Source organism: Myiozetetes cayanensis, unplaced genomic scaffold, assembly GCF_022539395.1.
Source record: "Myiozetetes cayanensis isolate MyiCay16 unplaced genomic scaffold, myiCay2020 scf6-25, whole genome shotgun sequence".
In the NCBI taxonomy this organism is placed as follows: Eukaryota; Metazoa; Chordata; class Aves; order Passeriformes; family Tyrannidae; genus Myiozetetes; species Myiozetetes cayanensis.
Window position 1 is genome coordinate 60,883,220 of NW_026087853.1, and position 27,570 is coordinate 60,910,789.

The following is a 27,570-nucleotide window of genomic DNA, read 5'->3' on the forward strand; positions in this document are numbered from 1 at the left end:
TTCAGGAAAATTAATTCACTAAAAGCACTGATTCCTTCAGTTTAATGAAGCAGAAAGATAAGAGAATGCAAATATTGTACACATCAGACCTCCTGGCTTGTAAAAACCTGCTATTGGTGAAGCTGCTAAACAAACAAACTGTGAGGAGTAAGGAAATTCTTGAGCAAGAGTAACTCCACCGAACCAGACAAGCAGAGAACAGAATATGACATTTCAAACATATTCTAATTCCAGAGCTTGTCAGCGTCACAGGAGCTATCTGGAGCATAGGAGACCAGCTATAACTCTTGTGTAACTGTGATGTACTTATGAATTTTTCAACGCAGATTTGAGAGCTCTGAATTCCTTTGTTTGTGCATCCTCCTTGAGCTAGGCTGCTACACAGAAATCCAGGGAGAATAACAGCCAAGAACAGGAAAAAAACACGTATGTTTTTGTCCTATGTTGTTATCAAAGAAATCAGCAAAAACAGATGATTTGTTGTTCAAAAAGGATTTCTGCAGGTACTCTTCGAACTACACTTGCTGCTTCTGAGTTACAGATGGAATCTAATTTAGCATGTGTTCATGATTTCTTTTTTTTCCCCTCAGAAGACCCTACCTTTAAACAGATCACACAGTTACATCATAAACGTTGCTATTTGCGTGATGTTTGTATATTAGAGATGATACAAAAGGATAACTAAGATATCAGTTCCTCCAAAACCTCATTTAAATAGTCAAATATATTGTGAATTAAACTGTGACCTCACCAGTCAGACAAATGAACAATTTCCTCCTTAAGTAACTGCACTGGCTTCAAGCCCTCACAAGCCAGATGATAACCCAAATTGAGGCAGACTCAGAGTCTCTTTCTGAGAAAACAGTGATGAATTTGCATTCATTGAGGCTCAGAGTTGTTAAAACATACTGCTGTACACTGTGGCTTGGTTTTGAGTTACACCTGCCTCCAGTAAATAATCTCCTGTAACATATGCTGTAGGATGTACAGAACTGAACTAATTCCAGAACGAACCTTTGGTAGAAGGGAATTTAAGAGTTGTAACCTGGGTAACCCCATGTGTGATGCTTTCTGCAAACCCTACTCCACGTCTGACTCAAGGCAACACAGACACTCCCTTCAGCTCAGACAGGCTGAAGCAGAAAACAGGAGATCTTCACGTTGCTCAGCAAACTCGGGAATTTAGCACAGCCACCTTCTGCTCTCACAGCGTGTCTAAAATATGAACGGCTATTTTTTCCCTTGCTTTTCCGTGGAAAATAAACACACAAAAAAAACCCCCATCACTACTTTTCCAGTTACTCCCTAGCCACTAACAGCCACCCTGTAATGCAGGGCTCTGGGTGCTGAGAGCTAAAACGATGCTTCAATTTGTCAGGGCCCTTCAAACTGCAAAATACCCTTAATCATAAAATACGTTGGCTACTGCTGATTCTGCTGCAGCACTTTCCAACAGAAGCTGATCTACTGAAACTACTATTACAAATATTAAGCAGAATTTAAACCGCTAGAGTTGCTTCATTTATCGTACTCATTTAGCAGGTTTCAAAAATCTACAAAAAGCAGAATAAACCAACCAAAATACGAAAGCAGATCACAAACCTGCAATTTCATAGTGATACTCAGTGAAATCTAAATGCTGGGAGTTCTAAAGCAAATGAGTGATGGCGAGGGCTGCCTATTTTAACAGGTCCCTATTGAGTAAGTTTTGAAAAGCTTTGGAATAGGTGCAAGGTTTTCCCACAAATACTACTATATCAAGCTACACTTAAATCAGAATGTAAGAAGCCAGTGCCCAGACATCTCACCACAGTGTTTTGTCTGTAGTCAGATAAGAGTTATGTAACATACCAAAATTTTTATATCCTGAGCTTTCTCATTTAAGATATTCAGTGGGGGAAAAAAAAAAAAAAAGAAATCATATCTGACTTATTTCTACTGCACTCGTGCACCTGGACAATACAAGTTCTAACATGTTGTATTTAATTATTACTTCTCAAAATCTCCATATTTTATGGAAATTACAACCCACAACAGTGTAATACACAATAAAAAGACATATGGGCCCTTCGGAAGCGTCTGAGGGAAAAAGCTGAAGTGCATCCTAGACGGTAGTTGTACCAGGCAACACAAGTAAGAGAAAACACAGCCTAACTAAACACTGGACCTTGCTCTCCAGTGCCCTGACAGAGCATTATAAATGGCACTGTTTGAATATGGTCTTGTTTTAAGGGACTTTATTAACAGCTGCACCGCTCTCAGCTTGCAGAGTCAAGATGAGGATGGCTTTGAAATTTTCTGCGCATGTCAGCGCTCCTTGCTATGAAAACTGAAGAACTGAGCCCAAAAAATTGCTTTACTCACACTGATATAGAAACTTGGCCTTTCTGCTCTGGAGAACAGCAGCAAAGAGCCACAATCTCTCATAAATTTTTCTATGACAGAATTCCATCTTCTAGCAATTTCAGCAGTCTCTCTGGACTATTAAGCTCACTCATGCCACAGAAGCATCAAACATCCTTGGAGAATTCTCCATGAGGTTCTTAATTACAAGTCCAGTTTCTGAATACTGAAAACTCTGGAGCAATATATAAAAAAAAAATGTGATCTTTACAAATCCTCATTTAAATTCACAAGAAATGTAAATTCGATTCATAAGTTGTTTTATAAAGAATAGAGGTCATTGAGATGTTTGAGTAAAGCAACCATAACAAAAAGCTCTACCCTAGAACAGTAGTACTCAAAGTATCCCAAAGTGATTTAACAAAACCAGTTAAAGAAACAACAAGCTCCCCCATGAAGGCAGAGCTATTTACAGATTCTCAAGCCAACCCTCAATCCATCAAAACCACAGTACAACCTCAAGTGGCTAATATATAAAATTAAGCAAAATACTTGGCACAGACCAGGAGTTCACAGATTCACAAACACATGTTTTAGGGAGATCCCTGATTTCTTCAGAAGTCTCAATTTAAGCTTTTCCAAGATAAACCCCCTGAGAGGATGAATCAGTATTCCCAAAGAGGTATTTGGTACTGAAGTTGATGAACTCCTTCCTGACTCACTGAACCACTGAATTCCTAGACCAGGCAGCATGACAAACATCCCAAGTCAGCCACTGGATTTTAACCTGCAGTCCACGTTCCTAAATCTCATACACCAAGATAAAAGCACCTCAATTTTAAGGCACAAACATCTTTTCTTTTTCCCAGCATCGAACTCCTTCATTTAAAAGCTCTGACTTGGGTATTAAAAAAACAACAATAGTCAACAAAAGCACCCAGCCAAGTATGCAGGAAGTTGCAGTCTGTGTACCAGGACTGAAGTCCTAGGTGTTTAAAATTTTAAGCATTGTAATTGCCTTGGACTGCACCCTAAATGCAGGTTTGTTCAAACCCACTCAGCATCAAGTATCTGTTACAGGAGCCTCTCGCAAATTAGGTTGCCTTTCCTTCTGAAGGATACAACTTATCAGTAGAGCAGCCATCTACTTTTATGTCCTACATTTAAAAGATTTGGATTCCTAATGAGCTGTGCTTCCTTGGAATTATTAAGCTACAAACTATCTATGAAGATTCTCTTTGTTCTCAGCAACATTATCTTATTTCTCCTTCACGAATAACTATCAGTTACCTGGCAGTTTTAAACAAACCCGTACATTAAATCCCGAGGAGGATGATTTTTCTTTTGTAAAGGATGGTTGGGAAGAAACCAGTAAAGAAGAAACCAGTAAATAATAAACCTTTCTTCCACTTTCCTCTGACTTAATTCCTAAGAGGCCATAGGTTGCATCACCTTTTGAAAGAGTAAAACTATGAAGGTATACATTTAATAATACGGTTTTTATCTGAGATCATTACTGAGGAAATTAATTTCAGAAAAAGCAGTTTCTGCCAAAGCAGAGGTTAAAAATAGCCACAAAATACTACACAGATGGCTCAACAGATCTAACATACTGCTGTGCAGAGACACAGATTAGTCTACCTCTAGGACACTGCTCTTTTCAATAGGCATATCTTTGGATACACGCAGAAGAACAAGAATTGTGGGGGTGCAGAAGAATGAGATCCATTTTTCCAACCCTCTCAGTGTCTTTTTATAACACTCTGTTGAGCTCTACTGCAGCTTTTGAAAGCTGAGGGCTGTAGTCTGCATACACAATCCGAACAAAGAGCAAGACAAAAGGAGCATAATGGCAGCCTCCTACTCTGAACACCACCTCACTCTGTCAAGAGGGAAAAGATAAATTAAAAAAGCACCACCACCTAAACTCTAAACAGAAAGAAATCCTTGGGATATAAATGCGCTTGCCCCACACACACACTTTTCTCCTCCCAGATGAAGATTCTTAGACAGCCAAGAGACGGAAGAACTCAGCCTTCTTATTCTCCCAAGCTTTGTAAAGACAGCTTTGGTACTGAAACCACAACTTCTCAGCTGGAACAAAATGCTCCGAGTAGGTAAGGAAAAAAATTGCCCTCTAGCTTATTCTGTCTCTCATTTTGAAAATTATCCCTCTTCAGCAAGTGAGTTTGAATACTATAGTACCTGGCAAAAGATAGGTTCTGATTCTAAAAAGGTTACAATCATTTTCTATTTGTTTTCAGGAGATATGAGATTTGCTGATGTCTATCTTTCCTATATGATTGAGAGTCCAGAGAAAAACTGTGCCTTTTCAGTCAATCCCCACAAAGAAATGAACCTTGGTCTTAATGCAAGTGAAGCAGACAAGGCACAGCTGTGATGGGCAGTTGGCCATTTCATGAAGATTACCATTGATTCTGTAAAAATAGGAGAATTTAGGGCACTACGTTGGGAGCAGCTAGAAAACAAACAGTGCATTTAGTCAAAATCTCACCTACAGGAACAAATTACAATAACAGAACTATTAAATTTTAAATAGAAGACTGATATAAAATAGGAAATTTAAAAAAAAGACACGATTCTTTTTGCTGCTGAGATCAGTGCCTATGAACTTCAGAGCACCAGATACTCAGCTTCTTTGAAATACCTCATGACAAGATGATGAATTCTCGATCATGATTTATGTTTGCTTAGTTTTGCTGTAGCCTTTTGCTCAAGATTTCAAGCTGTCCTCCCCCATCCCTGAAAGCTTTAGGCTGAGGAAAACAGAGACTGGACTCATTCACGTGCATTTAGCACACACCACACTGCACATGGGAAGTCTGGGATGCTCCTGTTAGTCAACACTGTCACTGGCTCTGGCAGAGACGGAGTTCATTTCCCCACAGCCACCCTCACAGTGCTGTGCTTTGTACTGGTCACCTGAAAGGTGCTGGTAACACATCAGTGCTCTGGCTACTGCTGAGCAAGGCATCAGCACTGTAACATTCCTTCCCCCACCGAGGGCAAGATCTGACCCAAAGCTGACCCAAAGCTGACCCAAACCAACCAAAGGGATACTCCACACACCATACAAAATCAGCTCAGATATAAATGCTAAGGAAAGGGGGGGCATTCCTTATTTACAATGTTTGCCTGCTGAGCAACCGCCCCACACCCCGAAGCCCAGCTTCCCGGGACATGGCCATGCATCACTTGCTACGGGGGAGCAGAGAAATAAACCTTCATTTGTGCAGCTGCAAACTTTCCCTTTTTGCTTTATCTCAACCTACAAGTCGCTTTCCATCTTATCCTGTCTTCCCCATCCAGCTGGGAAGGGGAGTGATATTGCAGCTTAGCGGTCAGCCGGCACCCAGCCAAGGTCAGGCCTAAAGAGCATCCTCTCCTCTCTGAAGTCTGATGACTGCCAATGCACCTCAATCAGGATTTCTTCAGGAATGAGGAGATGGGAACAACAGTCTCCTCAAAAAGGAAATGGCAAAACCCACTCAGTTCTTATAAAGTTTTATGACTACTGCAGACATACATTTTCATCAACCACGCGGCATATCGATCATGAGTTTGAACACAGAACTAGAACACCGACAGTTGGGTTTGGAGTGGGTTTTTTAAAGATTGTTACAGAACAGCTGCACTGGTCCTGAAGGGCCCTGACAGCGATTCTGGAGCTTGCAAATTGTTGCTGTAATAAGACATATTTTCATATTTTCTTATGAAAAACTAAGGATTAATGCCGTGGCTCCAAGTCACCTAATGCTTTTATAAACACAGACCTGACACTTGAAAAAAGATTTTCTTTATACTAATTGGAACCTGACTAAACTAGAGTTCTTACAATTTGAGACAGCACCACTCATTACCCCACATGAGACTGGCATAAAGTGCAAAAATGCAAGGAAGTAAATTTATCATGGGATTACCAGAATGGAGTAAGTGCTTTGAATTATTTATTTTCAACTAACCATTCAAAGAAAAGAACTTGAATGAGGCAAAATCCAATAAGTGACCTCATGATTTATGTACGAAGAATACAATTTCAAACCATAATTTATGGCATACTGCACTAAGAGGGGGAAAAAAAAAGTTTGTTAACAACTAAAATGACTGAAAGAGAACAAAGTGAGAGAAATCTTGGTTGTATCTGATCTGCCAAAGTAGAATTAGAGAGAAAAAATATAGTAAAAATTCTAGTTCCAGGATCGAGAAACAATAAATAAAGCTTATTGAGGGAAGAGGGAATTATCTTTTTCTAACATGAACATAATATAGGTCTTATAGCAATGGCAATTCCAACCGCAAATTCACCTTTGTATTTGCTGATCAGCAAGAGCTTCTGTTTGGCAATTCAAAAACCCAAACAAACAAACAAACAACCCAAACCACGGACTGAACCGAAGTTGTACGTGCGTTTTTAACACCGGAGCCCCACTCACAATTACAGCCAATATTCTTCTTCAACGTTTATACTTGGGAAACAGCACGACAGACTAAAACCCGAAACAAACCAAGGAGCAGCAGCAGCGGAGGAACAGAGGAAGTTCAGCGAACTCCAGAGGGTGAATTCCAGAGGGTGAATTCCAGAGGGTGAACGACCTTCCCGTGTCGCGCGCGTGGGCATCTCCAGAATCACCTGTACGGCAGCCGAGAACCAAAGCAGCACCGCGTCTCGGGAAGAAAAGCTCGGGCGGGGAGGGAAGGGGGGGAACGGGGGACCAGGCTGGGGCCAGGGCCGGAGCGGGGTCCCCCGGGTCCCCCCCAGCAGCCGGGTCGCGCAGAGCTCGGTTCTCCCCGCAGGGCTCCCTGCCCTGCGCCGCAGCCTCATGACTTCACACCCGGCAAAACGCACCCCAGAGCATCGCTGCGCCCCCAGAGCAGGACCCGCATGCGGGCACCGCGGGCAGGAGGGCGGGCACCCAGGCGGGATGCGCACGGAGCCCGCGGGCGGCACCGCACGGACCCCGCGGCCGGACCCTCCCCGCGGGGCCTCCCGGACACCGCCGCCCATCCGCACTGACCTTTCTGCTGCCGAAAGGACTGGATGGAGCCCGAGTGGTGAACCATCGCGGCGGGGAGCAGCCCGGCAGCTGCCAGCCCGCGGCTGCGGCGCGGCGGAGGCCGAGGGAATGGCGCCGGAGCCGCCCGGCGGGGAGGGACGGAGGGAGGGAGGGAGGGGGCGGCGATGCGGGGACCGGGGCGGCGATGCGGGGACCGGGGCGGCGAGGGGCGGGAGCGGAGCCGGCCGCGGCCCCTCCGCCCGCAACCCCGGCACGGGGCTCGGTCACCGGCAAAGCCCCGGAGAGCCCTGCTGCGGGGCAGCGCCGGCCGCAGCCCCGGCTGGGCTATTCCCAAAGCCTCCCAGTGGGCTATTCCCAAATCCTCCCAGTCTCCCTCCAGAACACAGCAGGTGCGCCCGCAGAGGTGAAGGCCGGCGAAGTCTGAATGTAACAGATGCACTGACGTCTCGGCGTTGCGATTAAAGTTTGTGTTAGGTGGACCCCCATCACCCCTCGCAGCAGCAGCACCGCGTCTCCCGAGCTGCGTTGCCAGCTTTTTTCCTTTTTTTTTTTTTTTTTAAATGCATTTTAGAAAACTTACGGTCTCAGTCTTAACTGGAGATAGCTTTTTTACAAAAAGACACTAAATTGCACATTCAAGCCCGATGTGGCCCGTTTCTACCCTACTTGTATATTACATTTTCCCTTTCTCCACAGTGTATGCCAAGAGCCTCATTCTGGACGATAAACAATTCAGACTTTATATGTTTTTATTTCTTTCCTCGTCTCTGCTCATATTATTCTCTCTGGGTTCTGAGAGTAAGTTTTATGACAGTATAATTCAATTCCTGTAAAATATTTTGGGTTTAACTTTTCTACTTACAGTAATCTAGGGTTTTTTTTTTTATTCTCCTAAATTCATTGAGTCCAGTCTGCACCTCGCAGGATCCATCTCCTCCATTCAGGGATACACACGTTATTTACTCATCAGAAGTTAATTTGATCACCTATTTTAACCTGCTCAGCTAGCACAGATTACAGCATTCCTTCAAAGTTTATGGCTTCCTTTGTGAGCCTGATGTACAAGAGATCTCCTCTGTCAGTAAAGCAAAGGCAGAACTTTCCCATAGCTGACTGGGGCTTGTACTACACCATCTGCCTAAAAAATTACATAATTGCCATCCCCTACTACAGGCCAGTCTGTGCTATAAAGTTGTACTACTTTGTCTCTATCAATGTAGTTAAACAACTGGGATGGATACAGACTTTTTTTATTTTAATATAAGAATGTTTTTTCCCCTATGGAAAAATATTAAACAACCATCTGTAAACCAATGCATCCATGCAATGGGCTCTTACAGATAGATGGGCAAAATAAAAATTGCATCCTAACTGGGGAACTACTCCAGCACTTTTCCCTAGAGTGTAACAGACACTGCTCTTACATAACATGCAGCTGACACATCCAGTTGATATCATAAGGGGAAAAAAATAAACTTACCTCCTCAGGGGTAGCTGACCAGATTCTGGGTTTGTCTGGAACTTTTGCAGAAGGGTTGTTGTCCGTTGGTTTAGGAAAAGATGCCGAAGCTACAGTGCTTGTATCCTACTCATTTGTCATTCTCCGGTGGCTCTCTGCACACGGGAGATAATAGATGAGGCACTCCTCTGCACTCCTGCAATTTCAGGAAAACTGCTGGGAACAGCTCTTTCCTGCTGAGAGACAGCACTATAGATCCTGCGTGGCAGAATAAGTCAGCCAGGCCGACTCTTGTCGATCAACAAGTGGCAAAGTAGAAGCAAGGCAGTAGAAGAGGTAGAATTAAGTCTTTGTTTACTTTCAAGCTTTACCGTAGACATTAGAATGGAGTCACAGACATTAAAACCAAATCTACGCCGTACAGCTGAGAGTCACCAGAGAGAGAAAAAAAAGGGAGTATAATAAAAACTATAAACTTAGTAGCTAATAATAATATGCAGTCTGCAAAACACAAGTGCAGCTCTTCCACTGTAATGGTCTAAACCTTTGTCATGTTCTAGGTCAGATTAATTTCTTTAAGAAACCCTGGCTGATACGTTTTGGCTTGCAGGTGAAGAGGAAGAGCAGCATACATACATTATGTTTGCTCTCTTACCAGAGCAAAACAAAGGAGGGCTATTACCGGCTCTCCGATGATAATGATCTACAAACTGCAGAAGGGAAGAAAGGGTGCTGATAAGTAAAATTACAGCTGGAAGAGATTATCACACTCATTCTTGGGAAAGAGGCTGTCAGCTGCCTGGTGCTCATGGCCGTCCTTCTAATTCCTGGTCCACAATCCTTCATGAAGAGTTATGGAACTCCTGAGTTCAAGCAGATTTAAGTGACACTATTAATGCACAGAACGGTGGGAAGAGAAAGCCAGGGTAAGGCAGTGCTCAGAAACCCTGCAGAAGAATTAAATTCTGAGACGAGAAGATATAGCTATTTTTCTACTTGTCTTTTTTTTTTTTTTTTTAATAGCAATGCTCTATTTTTAACAGTAAATGGCACATATGCATGCAATTACAGATATGACAGGTGGAGGTAAGGTCTGCAAAGAGAAGAAAAAATATCTCTACAAAGGTGTTTTAAATTAAATCCTTCACACTGTCAACTGACTAAGCTGGATAATTGTAAAATATGATCCTATGAAGATCTCGAAAGATAAGTCCTTGGTAAATAAGGAAAGATTGGTCCAGTTCAAAAGTACTTTCAGAGTGCAGATAACAGAACAATTAAGAATTGATGGCTAAAATATGCAGGAAGTGCATACATTTCTAGGCTTCATATGCACAGGCTACATTGGCTCTGAAGCTTATTGAAATAAAAATCTACCATCGCACACGCTGTCTAATGAATACCCTATATTTGAAATAATTAGTACCCTATCTTTTGAAATAATTAGCTGTATTAAGCTAAGTCTTACATTTATCCCTGTGTAAGATTTTATAAATCTTTTCTAAAATATGAAAACCCTGGAGAGATCTAGATATCAGAACTAGACCAAAATCCTGTACCTCTACAAATCAACAGGACCAAAATAATGACAAAGAAGCTTAAAGCTGATCATGCTGAATTTTTACTTAGGTTTTAGGTATTTAGTTTTGACATTAGGATTAATTCTCTTTGATAGGTAGACGTGCTTTTTTCATGAGATAGAGTCTTTTTCAGAAGAGATTAGAAAATAAGATTTGCTGGTTTGATCTTGCTTCGTAATACATGTAGCTCAATGCATATCTGCATTGCTTGAGATCTGTAAAAATTTTTAACTATAAGGACAGGAGGACTGAGTTGTTTTGCCACTAGAACAGGCTATGAGAGAGAAATGTTTTAAATTAGATTTTCCTCTTCCATAGTGATTTTCAGAATGTCACAAGAAACAGAACCTTAAATTAAAACCTAATTAGTCTGTGATGTGGTTTATGCCAATTATTTCCTTAAGAAATATAGCCACCTCAAAAGCTAACTATAGCCAGCTGTTAACTATTGTCCAGAAAGGAAACTAAACTTACTCCAAAAGAAACTCATGAGGTTCAGTGAGCGCAAAATTTTGCACCTGGAAAATCCCCATCCATCAACTCAGGCTGAGCAGCAGCTCCGATGGAAAGGACCTGAAGCTTGTGGGAAGCACCAGCCTGAACACCAGCCAACTGTGCACTTACATCACAAATAACCAAACCTTAGGAGAAACACATCCAGCCCATCAAAGTGTTATTAATCCCCTTTGCTTGGCACGACTGCAGCTGCACCTGCGATTTTGTGTCTAGCTTTCCCACCTCACATCCACTCAGTTCAGGAGAGGTGTCAGAAGACTGGAAAAGGTCCATAAAGGGCTGCCCGAGAAGGTCAGGGGTCTACGATATATAAGCTGTGAGAAGCTGAAGAAACTGGGTTTCTTTAATCTGAAAAATAAACTAAGGAGTTTCCAGCAGCCTACAAGCACGTGGAAGTCACTTGCAAAGATTACAGTGCTAAAGTCTTTTCAGTGGTAAATGATCTGATTAATGACAACAGCCACACATGATGCCAGGGGAGGTTCAGGTTGAGCACTAAGAATAAGCTTTTACAGCACTGGTAATACAGCAACAGAACGTGTTACCCAAAAAGAGGGTAACCCTTAAAGGTTTTCAAAATTTGCCTTGACTGAGCTGAGTCTGACCCAGTCTGGTGATGGCAGTGGAGGTTCAGAGCAGGAGGCTGAACCTGCAGTGGTTAATACAGAGGATGTAACAAAAACCACATGCAAGGGAGTTGGAACCAGATAAATTCAAACCAGGAGGCAGACACACACACTTTGGAATTTTAATTAAAATAAGCTCTAAAGTTGAGTTATTTTTTTCATAAGTGCAATGACAGATTTTTTGGAATATATGCTTATGCAGCTTGTCAAAGCACAAAATAGCAAGATGATATTAAATGTCCCTTCTCAAACATTTCTAAGACTTTTGCAAAATACGATTTCTAATCAATTTGCAAGAAAACTTTTGAGACAGGGTGATTCCATAGTCTAAAATACTGTCTGAGTAAGGGCATTAAATGCTTACAGCAGCACCTAAAATTATTTATTCTCTCTCAGTTTTTATGTAATACATTTAAAATAGCATGAAAAAATCAAGATTTACAGAATTGTTGAGTCCATCTCTTTCAGGAAGGGCTGTCCTGTACTATTTAAAGCTCTGAAATGCAAAATTCATCTTGTTCAATATTTGCAGTAAAATTGATTGCAAATGTTCTGATCTTACTGGAAACAGTGAGAATTTTGCCACAGACACTAGCACAATGAGGAGGCCCTTCATTATCTCTCCTGAAGCTGTCAGTCACTATGGAGAAGGTCTAGAAAGCAGATTAGGGAGCAAGCTAAAGTGTAGTAGATGAATTTAAGTATTGAACTTTTCTATAAAGATTTTACTTAGTGTTGCTAAGACACTAACTCTCGAAGTCTCGCTGATTTCCATATTTCAATATTTCATTTCTATGGTAATTTAAGAGACATTTTCTCTTGATATAGATAGAATTTTCTTATATGCATGGAACTGTGTTTTCTGACTGATATAAATGGTTTGGTACCCAATTCTGTAGCTCACTGCAGTTATATCCATACTTCTGTGTAGATCACGTTTGTATCCTGATGATTTCCCTGAACAGAGTTACTTTTGCAGTTTTGGCATTAATATACCCAGCTAACTGAGGAACAGAAAGAAACTTCCAGTTCACATGTTTACTAAAATTTAATTTCCCTCAGTAAAGAAGCTCGAATTTGTTGTAAAATATTTGGGTCAAATGCCCAACTAGAACTCTAAGGAGTTCCTCATTCTCGTGCCTGCTGTACACTGGAATCCTTGGAACAGACCTGTACAGAAGTGAAAAGATGGGTGAAATACCTGCTGATAAAAAACCCTTCAACAGTAATGCAAAGTGATTACAAGGAAAGCACTAATGTCAAGAAACAGGTGAAGAGGGAAAACCAGAATTATAATAGCAGCATCCAATTTACATGCCTATACAAATTTTCCAGGTAGCCAAACTTCTCCATTGTCACATTTTACTTTCCTACTGTACGTTTCAATTTTCTTATTTCACATTTTATCTGGAACAAACAGCAAGAGAGATTATTCTTATCCAGCTCTGCAGTACCAGCACTGATTGACCCCAGCACCCACTAAAACATTTTCCCAGGGGGTCTTACTTACTAATTCCCTGAGCAGCCTGAAGTCTGCTCTCCTCACGTCCAGAGCTGAGGTTTTACAGGCACTCTTCCTCCATTAATTGGTGTTGTAATGGCAATGGACAATGAATACATTTTGTGATTGGGAGTTCATTGACAAAAGGCAGCAAAAGATATGTCAAGGCATTATGTGAGCCTGCTACTCCACGTTGATTCTACTTTTTAGTATCCTAACAAAATAATTCATCGCCCAATGTTTATGGAATAGTTTATAACAGCACCCAGTGCATATTTTTCAACTGTAAATGTAGCTTCTGAATAAAAGAGGTTTCCAATCACATGGGTTAGATGTGTATGACAACAATGCTTCCAGTCACATAACGATGCTGGAGCTCTAAGGAGAAGGTTGGCAGAGCTGCTGTCTCAGCCACAGCCTGTCTCCCCCTTATTTTTAGCAGCCAGAGGAATTAACCCTATCCCAACCAACAAGTAGAATAGGTTAATTGCTTATATTTTTTTTTCTGATCCCCAGCTGTAACAATTCACATCAATATTGGCTTATTAAGAAACAAGAGGCTTTTTTTCTTTTAGCTTTAATTCATTGATACCATTTTCCAGAGTTATCGGTGGCTATTTTTAGTCATATTTGCATTGTAACACTGACATCCACTGGCCAATGAAAATAGTGGCAGGTTATTTTCTACTGAGTAGGCCGTGGTTATTAAATACCTAAATAGATCTCCTCAGGAATAAAGTAAATAAAACTGACTGTTCATTGCCCAGTGAAGCACTGAATATATTAAAGATTATGGTACTTTGATATTACAGATTTTACATTTTGGGCTAATCTCCTCAGGTAAGAAGGCAAAGCAAAAATATAACTAAAATCTCTCACAGCAGCAAAAGAAAAGTAGTCTGAAAATAAGTATTCTTAAAAAAAAAATTAATGGTGATCAGATATTTATTTATTTATTTTGAGGATATCTCCTTCTCAGTTGACAGGAAAATAATGAAGTAGAATTTCTTGGCAATAAGCAACAGCAAGAACAAACCATATATCTGTTGTATGGAGGGTGAGAATCAGAGGAAATGCACCCTGTTAAAAATCTTTAAGCTTAGGAGGTTGCAAGATAATCACCTTCCAAGAAATGCAGAAGCTGATTGTATGAGAAATCAGGTAAAAGCAACATTTAGAGAAAAGAAAGGTTAGAAATCCATTTCCTGTTTGCTGACAGATCATGGAAAAATTCAAAGTAAAAAAAAAAAATAAAAATTACCTGAACCTGATATATAGCATGTCCTGAGTAAAATACTGCAAAAACTGAGTAAGCCTAAGAGAACTAATATAGCTTACACAGAGTTAAAGTTTTTCAGTGCTCCTTTAAAAGTTATATGGCTCTGGCATCCCCTTTTTTTCTTGCCCCCACCCTCAAAGAAAAATCCCAGCATACTCTCTGTAAAATGCCTTTCCTGTTAAGAATGTACACAAATAAAGACAATAATCCCCACTGCTACAAACATTGTGCATCTGGACCTCTCTCCTGGACTGAAATGGGAGGACCACCCTGGTGACATGTGAGAGGGAAGATGGTAATAATATACACCAGTTAATGTGGGTGCTGATGGATTGTTCTGCAGGAAAGGAGGCGCAGTGGGGAGAGGGTTTATGCTGCAAAAAGGAGCCTCTGCTCACAGAAAGGAGTAGCAGATGAGAACCTGAGGCAAACAAGGGATGTGACTTGGATAGTTGAACTTCCACCAGTGCAAGAGAAATAAAAAGTGGCAAAAAAAATGCTCAAGTATTGTGGGAGGAAAATCCTTACTTGATATCTCCATGCAACAGTTGCCTGTTTGAACCTGAAGCCCTTGTGGGTTTATGCTGGTGCTTTGTCTGAGATGCACACATTTTGGGAAAGGCATCAGGAAGAGGAAGCACGCAGCAACTGCCTGGAAAGCCTTACATTTATCTCAGATAAGCCAGTTAATTATTCATCTGAGTTATTGTGCCATGGGGCACTTCTTTCAGTGTGAAGACTCTCAGGCACGAGGGATAAAAATAAAAAAATTAGCCCGCTCAGAGAACAGCTCACAGATATGAAAATAATCCACTTACAAGTAATTGCAAGGGACAACCTAAAAACTGTATACTACCATGATCCATGAGCTTTGTCCTCAAGGAATCAACAGAGCCCTCTTTTAACAAGCAGTGGAGTAAAGGAAAAACAAGATATATTAAGGATATTGGAATTTTCAAAAACCTCAAACATTTCATTTCTAAGCCTTCCTGGTCTGTGCTCTCCCCACACCTGGGCATTCAGTCCTAGGTTTTCCTCCTGGTTATTAATGGAGCAGCATCTACCAGCACCAAACAGCCACAAGTATCACGGTGAAGGTTCTTTTAGAAAGAAATAATTCAAGTTTCTGCTCTCCTCAAGCCCATTTCACACCAATTAAATATATACATGTGACCACAGGAGGAGGTATTTGATGTCAGGTTATTTCAACTGGGTGAAAATTTTTGCTGTAATAAACACTGAATGATTTATACAAACCAGTGGCTGCTAGAACAGCTTATGTAAGAGAAAAAGGAAACGTCTGGTAGACAGGAGACACCTGGAATTTGGGATTCTCTCAGCTCTGTGAGACACAGCACTCCTGCTGTCACAGGCAGCTCTGGCAGCTTCCACATTTTTCAGTTCTTGGCCATGACCCACCCAGCTGTTTTGCTCCTGTAAGCATCTACCAGAAGACAGACACATTTGGAGAGCAAAATAAAGTTAATTTATGCGAATATCATTCGTAGTTACAAGCAAAAGTTGATTACACACTCGCTGACATGTGCAAGCCCCTCATATCCTGTAACCCTAAAGGACCGAGGCAGATTCCAAATACACAAGTTGTAGTTTACAAAGGTGAAAGAAAAAAAGGGTAAGAAAACTATAGGTCATTAAATATTAAAAAGCATGGAAAAGAAACTAAACATTTAGGTAAATAAATTGGAAAGATATATATATATATAAATGAAAGACGGGTAAGAAGTGTTTATATAGACATTGTCTGCTTAATATTTTGAATAACTGGAAAACATGGTGTAATCTGACACTCTGAAACAAAGCTGTTGGTAAACAGCCCCTTCCCTTGTGAAGAGGACATCAAGCTCTTTTGAAAGATTAGAACAATAAAAAAAGGATATTTCATAAGTTTTTGTTTCATAAACTCCTTGTCAAAGGAGGAAAATAAGGAAAAATTAGAATAGGGGTAAATGTTAACACTAAGATTATATGTAACTACTTGAGCTTCTAAAAGCCAGTATCTAGAGGAAAAAAAATTGTCAGACTTAAGAGAAAAATAGGAATTATATACAATGTATATATACAAATTATATACAGTGAAAGACTGGTAGTAGAAAGCTGGAGTCATGTTCTTAGGCCTGATCTTCTCTAGAGATGAATTTGGATTGTAGAGTTACAAAGATTTGTCTTTCTTTTGTTTCATTGTAAAGATTGATGAACAGCAATGAAAGTGGGAGAAAGAAAAGGATCTTAGGGGTCTAAAACTAATTGTGTGAAAACACAGGGTAAAGTTTATTTATATCAGCTGGTGATCTGAGCCTTCTCTTCCCCTCATTTCTCAAAACAAAGCCAAAATTAACCTGATTGAAAGGCTTCTTGACAACTCTTCATCTTCACAGTTGTTAATGCTTCTTCATATTCCTGCTGAAATCACCAAACTATCACAAGAAAGGCATTTCACACACCAATGACTGGGAGAAGGGAATCATGGAAACCTCATGAGAAAACACATCTGGTAAGTGTAGGGCTCGAATCGTTGAGACACTGCACTTCAGAAGAGTAAAAAAAAATTTGCTTGTGATTCCCAAGATGAACCTCGACTATGGAACCTCATTTACAAACAGTCAATGAAAACAGTCAGAGAAAAAAGAATCGGTGGGACACATTGCCTGGAAACCAGTTTTGGCATTCTGTGACGTGAGAAACGGGGAACTTCAGAGGAAATCTTCCCACTTTTTTCCGCCTCCTAACTTATTTAAATTAATTATACAGGTGTGTTCATTTATTTTTGTTCGCGGGCTAACAAAACGTTTGATTTCACTTCAAAACTTGCGAACGAGAGAAAAAAATTGCATTTTGAACTCTCACTAGAGGGAGCTCCGGGTTTATTTATAGCTAGGAAAGGGGGACCTCCGCATCTGCTTTGGTACAGTTTCACAGCTTGAATTAATACTTTCCTCTTTATCCCATTACTTTACCAAGCAAATCGAAGGAGCGAAAAACAAACAAACCAAACCAAACAACGGACCAAACCCAAACGACAGAGTTACTCAGGTATTCACGGGATGCCATGAAAGTTTACAAGGATCTTGCTTATTTCTCTGGGTAGTTTTGGGATTTTTTTTCTCCATGGTTCAGAGACAAGCCCCTCCTCCCCCTTTTCTGCCATTTCATTTGTACACTGCCTTAGCCAGGAGATTTTACAGCCACAGAACTTTGCTGTGGCACAACATCCTAGATTTGCCAAAGAAATCTCCTGTGGGTCCACAGAGACACGGAAACTTATCTGAAGTCACATATTTAATTTGGACAGTTCAAAGCAAGAGCTATATTCCCCAGAAAATCAATTTGCTTTAAAAGGACATGGAAGGCTCTAATAAATTATGTTAATTAACTTCAACAACCAAAATTCTCGCTCTGTTTTCTTTCCAGTGGAAGCACATTCTAGCTGGACAAGAAACATATTTACCATCTCAGCATCTAAAGCACACAGATTAAATCCTTTAAAAAATTAGATGCAGGCAATAAAACCTCATGTAGCTTCAAACTAATAGCTACTTTTTGATAAGGATATAAGCATTTCTTCATTACAAATGTACATTGGATAACACATTTATGCTGACCAACTTTTTCACCAAAGAGCATGCATTTGAAACACTGGTAAAATTTAGCTGGTTTACATATTCTTTCATTTCAATATATACATGATTATTACTTCAGTTTTCTGTTTTGTTCTTGGCAATAAATAATAAATTAAAAAAGACTGAAAATGATACGCTGGTCAATACAAACACAGTCAAATTATGTGAATGGTTGGAGTCATCCAGCATAAAATCTAAGCCATCCACAGGTTTGACCATTGTACACCTGTGCAGCTGGTCAAACAACACTTGTACAATAATTTTAAGACTAAGTTTTAGCAACCAGTTAATCTGATTTCTAACAATAACTTTTTGGTTAAGTCAACAGTTATGCTAGGGCAAATGCAGCCAGGCTGGCTCTTGCTTTCTTTAAAATACTTCTAATGAAGACCTAGATATCATCCATAATCTGTTCAGGCAGCAAATCAAAATACAAAATCACTGCTATAACTTTTCAGATTTTATATAAAATTAAGAAAAAATCCTGGGAAAAATACTCATGCAGATTTTAGAGTGAAAATTCAAACTTTCCATCTCAGAGTCTACTTTGAAGTAATTTAGGATATGAAATTTAGTCACAGAAGTTTTTTTTTAAAAGTTGTCACTCTAGAATACCATAAGGAGTAAATGCAATAACGTGTTTGTGGGATACCACACAAAGCTTCCTACATTTTCAGTATTTAAGCCGAGTGTGTGTCCTAAAACCACACAAAGAACATAGCAACATACGGATATTTTCTTCCACAAGAATTGCATAACATGTGTGGGCACAGTCTGTCACCTCAGCAGCTGAAGCAGTTTGAGGCAGTCCATTAGGTAATCCAACAGGTCCTTACATATTTTAAAACTGAAAACCAGAAGAAAGTGAAAGTACTTTTAATGTGACCTGAGATATGAAGAAATGCTACATAAGAAACTTTTACATACTACTGGTTTCAGCTTACAACAAAACTGGATTAATGTGGTGCTGGACTCACCATTGGCTTGCACAAGAGTAACAATAAAACCTATTTTGAAATGCTGTTAAAGTCTAAAAGAGATAAAAGGCAAACAGAAAAACGTGGGCAACTACTCCTTTACAGTTTGTCCCATAAATCAGTGCATTATAAATAATTCTTTTTTTAAGGACATTTCTATAACAACAATTACTTTTCATATGAGCTCACATTTCTGTGAGGAAACTTCCATCCCTTCCTGTTGTGTCTTTCAGATCCTGCAGCTCCTTTCGAATACACTTGATTAAGCCATGTTTGTGAAAAGGGGCAGTAAAGGGTGCCAAGTACAGCTCAGAGCTCAAGCAATTACCCTGCCTGCTATTTATGAAGAGAATTCTCATGAAGTGAAAATAGCTTTAAATCCAATAGAGAATAGAGTAGGAAAAGGCAAAGAACATTTAACAGTCGTGAATCTGTTTAATATTGTACCATGCAGTGGTCCACGAGTCTCTAGAAAGTGGAGAACGAGAGCCCACACTGCAGACATTCCAGCTTCCACAGGCAAATCTGGGAGCGCTCCAATGTACACAGGCTGGCCACCCACTTGAAATGATGTACCACAGGGCTCCTTCTGGAGGTTATGGATGGGATGAAGCAACTGGGAGGAGGAGTGCCTTCGTATATAAACAAGTGGTTATTAAATAAGCTCTGCTAAATGTGCCTCATCAGTTTACTTCATGGTCACACTAGAAAGACACAAAAAAGCAAATAATGAAGGCAAAATGAAAGAGAGGAGGAAAAACATTCTTTGCAAACCTAAAGAGAGAGACTCCAAAACCTGCCAACGCTGACATCTCTCACAAACTGAGAAGCTGCCAATTGGAAGAGAACAAGCTCTATACCGTTCTGGCAGCAGTAAGTCATTCCAGATGGTCACAAAAGCACTTTGCTTCTGCACCTCACCAAACTCGCTCTCCCCTCCTCCAGCCACACACACTCCTGCCCACTCCCTTGCTCTCACTCTGGCATCCAGCAAATTCCTCCCGGGGCTGCATCAGATAACTAATGTAACCAAAACTTAAATTAGCAGGGGAAAAAAAAAAAAAAGGGGAGGGTGATTGCAGGATTTGCAAGCTGAAGCAGCTCAAAGAGGCCAATGCAGGCGAAAGCTGGTGCATACTGTGTGCTGCAGGGGAAACCAAGCACGGGGAAAGAGAGGGAAAGGGGAGGAAGGAGGTGTTTCTGCTGTGGCTGGGCTGTTGCTCACTTCAGTGATACCCACCAGCACCACAAAATGACAAGTCCTATGGACGTGTCATCTCACAACATTAGTGTCCTTGGAAAATCCATGCTGATGTATTAAACTGGAGAACACCAAAAAAACCAAAAACCATGCAATGCCATAAAAATGCCAACAGAAAATACATTTGCATAAGCAGAACTATTCTGTAGAGCTTGCTAGGTTTTGAAGCAGTGTCACTAGCATCTCGTGTCCACCATAAAAGCCAAACGTTTCACGACAGTGAATTCTGCCGTGGTCCTTGAGATGAATTAACATACACAGAATTACAATAAACTTCCCGACATTGTAAGTTCAGCACCAGTTTTACTGGTGCCAAGAAAAGTATAATTAATAGCTATAAACTGTATTTTTTTATAGGTAGGCCAGTAATTTCTCTTGATTTGGACCTTCAGTTCTGCACCACTGGCAGTTAGTACCTGCTCTATTCATTACCTAAATTATCTGCAGCAGCAATTACATTTTGTGTTCTGACACCAACTGTCCATTTTTATGATTCAATTCCCTTTCATTTTTGAACGCACTGATAACAATAGCAGCAATATACAAACACACAGAGATTAAATTTTTAACTTCACCAGCAGGAGACTCACAGCACCCTTAGACCATGGCTATCAGAGCAGTTGATGAATGAGCAAACCAAGCTTTAAAAAGCTCACCTGGTTTACTCAAAGCAGCCCAAGCAGGACTGTAGAACAGTTGAAAAGGGAACCAAGAAACCCCAATTCCCTGAGGTAAATTTCATCATGTGCCATCAACACACCTACAGTTCAGCAAGCTCGTGCAACCTTCTTGCATCAGTGCTTACCAATTCGCAGAAATTTACTCCAGTCTCACAAACTCTTGCTGCATTTGCTTCTGAAAACTGACCCGTTTCAGCAACAGCATATGAGTTACTCAGATAACCAGAAGGTCCAGCAACCACTGAAAAATCGAGTCATTAATCCCTAGTTCAAATCCTTAATGACTTAAATTAGTGTAATATATAATCCTCATATTCCTAACCAGATCAGAGAGAGGACACTAACATTTACATATATATATACACACATATATATATCAGTGTTTAAGCATAGGAACAGGCATGGTTCTCTTAAAAAAAAAAAATGGAAAACTTAATGTAAATGAAAAGTTAGCCTAGGAACACATTATCATTCATCATGGAAATGAGGCTTGCAGCCATCTGTCATGTAGGCATTTCCATTCAGACCTGTTGGGAACAATGCTGACCTTCCATGACAGCGAGCCTGCACCACCTTGGACAGGAGAACTGGAATTTGTCAAGCAAAAAGAAAATGAAGTGATCTGAAACAGTACCTTATGGCAACAGAATAGGATGTGAATATGATGAAATTCAAAATATTACAAATGTGAGAAACACCCAGGCCCAAGGTGTCATACATTCAAATTTAGAATTTAATAAGCACAAAGGAAGAGCCCTGGATGTGCCCCCCTTACCACAGCCCTCTGCCTCTCTCATTTCCAGAAAGCAGAATGTGGTAAGTTTACCGAAAATACAGAACAATAATGCAAAAATAAATGTATGCCCTCATGTGTCCCAAGACAGAGATGAGTATTTATGGACACCAAGATTTGATTTTCCTTGTTTTAAATACCTCTTTAGTTTTAAAAAGCCTTTTGATGGCATGAAATGAGACAGGAACTTTGGAAGAGACCATTTGCTATGGAAGTACTTTGTCTGCATCAATTGCATTTTTGCTAATAGGGTGTTTCTTTATATTAAGATTTTCTGTGAGTTAACAAGAAAGTTTGCTTTGACAAACATGCTTCAGTTGAATAGTGGGAAAAAAATCTTCACAAAAAAACAGCTTGATTTTTCTACCTGGTAGCTTTGCAATGTCTTAGAAGTATTCTCAATAATTTCTAGAGTATTTCTACATGCATTGACGGTTTCTGGAGATATTCTCCATTTCTCTTGAACTACTTGGTTTCCCAGCAGTGCAGTTTGAATCAGCAATCTAAAAAATCCAGAAGGACAGGACACTGAAAAGCATTAAATGATTAAAACAAACTCTTCATGTTGAAAAATCAGGCCCAGAATTTTTAACAGGATACAACAGAACTGTTCTTCTCTAAAAAGGCCACCAAAGACTTATCATGCCAGATGAATGAACAATGAGCTTTCATTAATTTTACAGATTTGTTACTATTGCTACTATAGGACCTAAATGAATTGAGCAATCAAAAAAGTAGAATTGTCCTTATCATCATCATCCTCTCATTCTGTGATGCTAAATCCTAGGTCTGTATTCAGTTAAACACCATTATCCACACACTGCAAGGCTCAATTTGCCCAACATTTCTAATATTCTTTAAGATGCTTCAAGCACATTATGCTTGAATGAAGGATGCAATGTATTACTATTCCTTATCTGAGAAAATCTGGTTTTATGTCTGCTTTCATTCCAAAGCAATTGCTTTAAGAGGTATTGTATTTTTGCACATCACCTAAAAAATTATACTAAAATAAATCCTACCACGCAGGATTTTACAGTGTCATTTCTGCTCCCTTTTGCAGTAAATGCACCTGAAATATCTGAGTTGCTAAATTAGAGAGTAGCATGAAGCAGGCAAAACACTAGGGTAGCTGGGTAACAAGAAAAATATATCTAATTTCTATCATTGCTTAGAACATTTTCAGACATTGCTTAGACAATTTTCAAATAAACTACACAGCCTTCAATTCTAATTGTCTCTGAGTGAATGAAAGGAATGCTTTGCTGAATTGAAAAACTCTTGGAATTATTTTCAAGGCTGGATAGCTTACAAAATACTACTGGTCTTAATTTTCCTTTGTTTCCCTTATACGGGATTGTAAAGAAATGGGAATAGTTGTAGTGGCATTATCCTGAGATCATCACACTCTTAAGAGGAAATAACAAGTTTAGAGGCTCCTTGCTCCCAGGCTCAATTAAAAATCACTAAAGGTTTTTTACAGTCCTATTTGCAATGGCTGTGTTTAAACTCCCGTGAAGTTTATTTCATTTTCCCTAAACCTGTTAGATCAGAAACACCAGCAGATTGTTATGGGGGACATATTGTACCATTTTCCCTGCATATCTCTGGATCATCTGAGCTGATGTTTCAAAATAGTCGACTTTCTATCCAAGACTCCAAAAGTTCACCTAAAAATAGTAATAAGGAGATAGCACAGCTATGTGAACACAGTGGTCATAAAAGACTAGAACATAGCACGAGCTGCATGGTAAGGAATTTTGGGGTTTGATGTCTTTTGTTTGTTGAGTTTGATTTTTTTTTTTAATGAGTCCTTATCTCTGTCCCATAAAGTCAGTTCAGAGGAGTGAACAGAAATTTTGACCAGACAAACTCTACAAATTAAAGGAAATATTCCTGTGCAGTCACATTCCAATCATCTTACATAGTACAATATTGACACACATAACTGAACAGATTAACCCTAAGACTTCACAGAATGTTTCAATCACCACTAACACTGCTGCACATACAACCCAAGCACCCAAATTCTGTAAGCTGCCACAGTTCATCCATTACTTAAAGAAATACTGTACAGAATTAACTACTTGATTCTGCAGAAAAACTGCATGTAACTACTTTTGATTATGACTGTCACAAAAATATTAACTATACATTTCTGCAATTAAAAAAAAAATATTTTTATTGACCTGAACATTCATGAGTCAACTCTATGTCCTTTGAATATTTTTTTTTTTTTTTTTTTTTAATTGAGAAAGAACAACTACATCCTACCCAACATGACAATCTCGGTAGCTGTGTTAAAGTTACATCACCTGTTTTGGTACCTCTGGATAGATTTGTTTCCTCAAAGGTGAATAGGTTTCCTGAAAAGCATTTCACTGCCATCTACACAAGCAGAGTAATCTGACCTCAACAAGTACAATTCATACATCACAGAGACATATCATTTTGTGCTGAAGGTGTAATTTAATAAGAGGAGTAATTTAATTTAAAGGTATTATTCAATTTTGTAATTTAAACCTCTAGTATCTGTACCACACATTTTACCTCTCCTCAACAGTGTTTGAGGAAAACACATCTGCAGCATAAATTATGTGCCATGGTGAAATTGTAAAAATTGTTTGCTGCTGAACTTGGCACTTGGCATTTGTCAGGTAGGCCTGGCACAAACTGTACTGGTTGCATTAACTATTCCACACCACTTATCTGTTCTGCAATAATGAGCATTTAGAGCCTGCTGTCAGTAGTAATGAAATAACTGAATTTATGAAGTAGTTCTGACTTCATTGACATATTAATCTGAGTTTGGAATTCCTCTGAGAGAAAAAAAGGCAAGGCATGAAACAGCAACCGACCATAAAACGGGAGTTTGAAAATACGTTTTCCATCCGAATCAGAGCCATCCGTTTAATTTTTTATTAATTAGTAAAATCATTCGTAAGGGCTCACACAATCATAAATGCACCCTGGCTTATGAAACCCCATCTCTTACCATTGTTTGCCCCACCCTGTAAATAGTTATGTTTGGATTAGCCAGAGACATCACAGACTTTTTCGTTAACCCAGAATGGCACTTGCTGAGATTGTAATAATGTAAATTGAAGTTCACACAATCTCATCTGGCAAACAGTGGTAACCAGTCCTACGTACCAAGGGTTGCCAGCAGATAACTGTCAAAGACAAATATTTACACCTATTCTCAAAGGCAGCACGTACAGGAACCTGCAAGTCACGGTGGCAGCAAACCATCAACAACACCAGATGGCAGGGAATTTCTTCAGTGCTTTCCATTCCCCCATCAGTCACTCCCTCCTGAAGAAACTTAATATGTGCGTTAAGTCTCATCCAAAATCTATCAGAGGGTTTGGATTCATTTGGGCATTGTTTGTAGCAAACCACATTTTCCCCCCAAGAAGTAGCTGCCTCCCCAGGAAGGAGGTCCCAGCCCCACGGAGCACTTTGTCCTTGGGACACGGTGCTGCTGGAGCACCAAGTGACACTGGGACAGTGGCTCTGACGAGCAGGGGAGGTCCTGTGTGTTTGCAACCACAGCAGAGGTCGGTCTGGTGAGCAAAAGGAAAGAACAGAGCCCCTGAGGGAATTATCTCTGTGCGTTCGTCGCACGCGCTGTGAAAGAAAGCAGATAATTTTATCGAGAAATTTTCTAAACAGTTTAAAGACTGCAAACCTTAGGTTTAAAAGGTTAACATGGGGTTTACATAATGCATAAACTGTTAATTGTATTCAGTTCTTCCCCTGGAGAACTAAACACAGCAGAGTTTCTGTTTATTTGAAAGGCAGAGACGGCGTTTTATCAACCGTTGACAGGCTTTGAAATATGACATCTATCAAAGTTCAACTACACCCTAGCAAGAACAGTTCTTACATATTCCATTCTGGCATCAGGGCCAGGAAGAACATGAGGAAGACCCTTTTTTAACCAGTTCCACCATTTTTTCCTTCAGGCCGCTGTCACATTGACTCCAGAGACCTGAAAATAGCCAAAGGCTGCTGACATCTGCTCAAGGTCTCTTCTGGGGTAAGGACTAGAGCAGGGACAGCAGAAAACCTTCACATCAGTCATGCAGTAGCTGAGGTATCAATCAGCCTTCTGAACTCTTTCCTTCCTTTCTTAGGCCACTTTCATGTTTCCAAAGCAACAAAAGAGAGGAAGCCAAAAGAACAGCCTCAAGGTAGTCAATCAAAGTAACAGCCTTCAACCACAGAAAATTTATATGATTTTTTGAAAAAAAATGTTTTAAAATTGAAACTTGTTCTGAATTGAGTCATCTTGACCACTGGGCATCCTAAAATACCATTCTTATCACTAAGACAACTTTCAAAAGACAAAAAGATAGCGTAAAAGGCAAAAGATAACATTTTAAAATCATTTCACGTGAACCAGGAAAGCAATTACTGCAATAGAGGGATGACTTAATAAAGCACTTCTCTGTCCTTTTAGAAAACAAGCTGCTTGATCCCAGACAAATTTCAGCCAAGCAAAGCATTGCAGAGAAGACTCTGTCTTTTGCCATGTGCCCATCAACCACAGTTGAGTTTAACACTGGCTTCAATTGCCATTTAGTCAAGAAGTAACAGAACTGTAGCCTGCAACTGTCATGCTAAGCCTAGAACTAAGTAATTTTTTAGCCAAAGAAAGAAAAGAATCCTATTTTGTTGTGAAGAAAGGCCCATTCAGATTAGACTCAAATATAGACCCATATTCTGACTTTCTCCCAGAAGTCTTATTGAAAAACAAAACCTAATGACATGGAATCTGTTAATAAATAAGACAAACTTTTCTGCATAAAATTGTTATTCTAATTCTGTTCCACTGCACCTTCAAAAAAAAAAAATTAAAGAAAAAATATCAGCTGACAAAAAATATATTGGGTTTTTGTTGTTTATCCACTTGTTTTTGTTGGGTTTGTGTTTGTTTTTCCTTTTTGCCACCAGATAAATAGATTGGACATTTTATTCCAAGTTGCCACAGGAAGAATATTCCAATTTTCAAAACTATACAGATTTACCACCAGAAAACTGAAAGCTGTTCCCCTCTCCAGTTCTCATTATGTATGTCAAAATGCTGGAAACCACCACTCAGGACCATTAGCTACAAGAGTGTTAAATAAAAGAAAATTTTAGCCAGCACTTAATACCTAATACTATAAATTAAATTGATTAATACAACACAGTCAAGGCTGGTGGAGATCCTGCAGTGCAAAGTATTGCGAGAATCAAGAAATCTATTTTAAACAGCAGAATTCAAGAGTTCTTCCTGATAAAAACTACATTTCTGAAACCATACTCGGCATTTAATTCTTCATCTACCTCTAAGCCTTCAGTTTTCCCTTTATAAATACTTTTTTCCAAAAAATGGCATAATATTTACAACAGATAAAGCACTTGCATTCTGCAGTGTTTGGAATTTGATTCTATTTGGAAGCCTTACTCAAATATATGCACATTTTATTACATATTCTCAAAGCGAAGAATTAAGAAATTCTTGTTGCTCTACCTTCGTATCACATGCATGTTTCATACTATTGAGCTGTTTCCTCCACAGGTTACTTTTATTTCCTACTCTTCTAGATTTTGTGCTATTTATTTACTTATTTATTTATTTACCCTGGTACTGATTTTTTTGTCAGTCAGCGAGGGGAAAAAAATCTAACTGATATAATGTTTACAATTAATCAATCCTCACGTAATTGTCAGTATTTATTCCCTATTCTACATCCAAGCAGTTAAAATTTCCATAATAAAAATTCCCATCTGTATTGAATCCTTTGACACCATTTTAGGTATTTCTTCCTTCCAGACATCTGAAATTGTTGATACATCGTGACCATTGAAACGTATCCTTAACAAGGAGTGA

The 27,570-nt window shown here is 39.6% G+C and overlaps 1 protein-coding gene across 5 annotated transcripts in view; it reads right to left on the reverse strand.

Annotated features, from left to right (window-relative positions):
• ANO3 (anoctamin 3) overlaps window positions 1-27,570 on the reverse strand; it is a 156,183-nt gene that overhangs the window by 116,106 nt on the left and 12,507 nt on the right. Inside the window, exon 1 of one of the 5 annotated variants that reach the window (XM_050335201.1) lies at window positions 8,860-8,982. The exons of 2 other annotated variants lie outside the window; for them this stretch is intronic. Coding sequence is in view for 1 of the 3 variants with exons in the window: in XM_050335199.1 (XP_050191156.1) it covers window positions 7,380-7,425 (46 nt within the window). In the remaining 2 variants the exon portion in view is untranslated. Of the gene's footprint in view, window positions 1-6,869; window positions 7,021-7,379; window positions 7,533-8,859; window positions 8,983-27,570 lie in introns of those variants that run through there. 2 more of the 5 variants (XM_050335199.1, XM_050335200.1) reach the window with 2 other exon arrangements.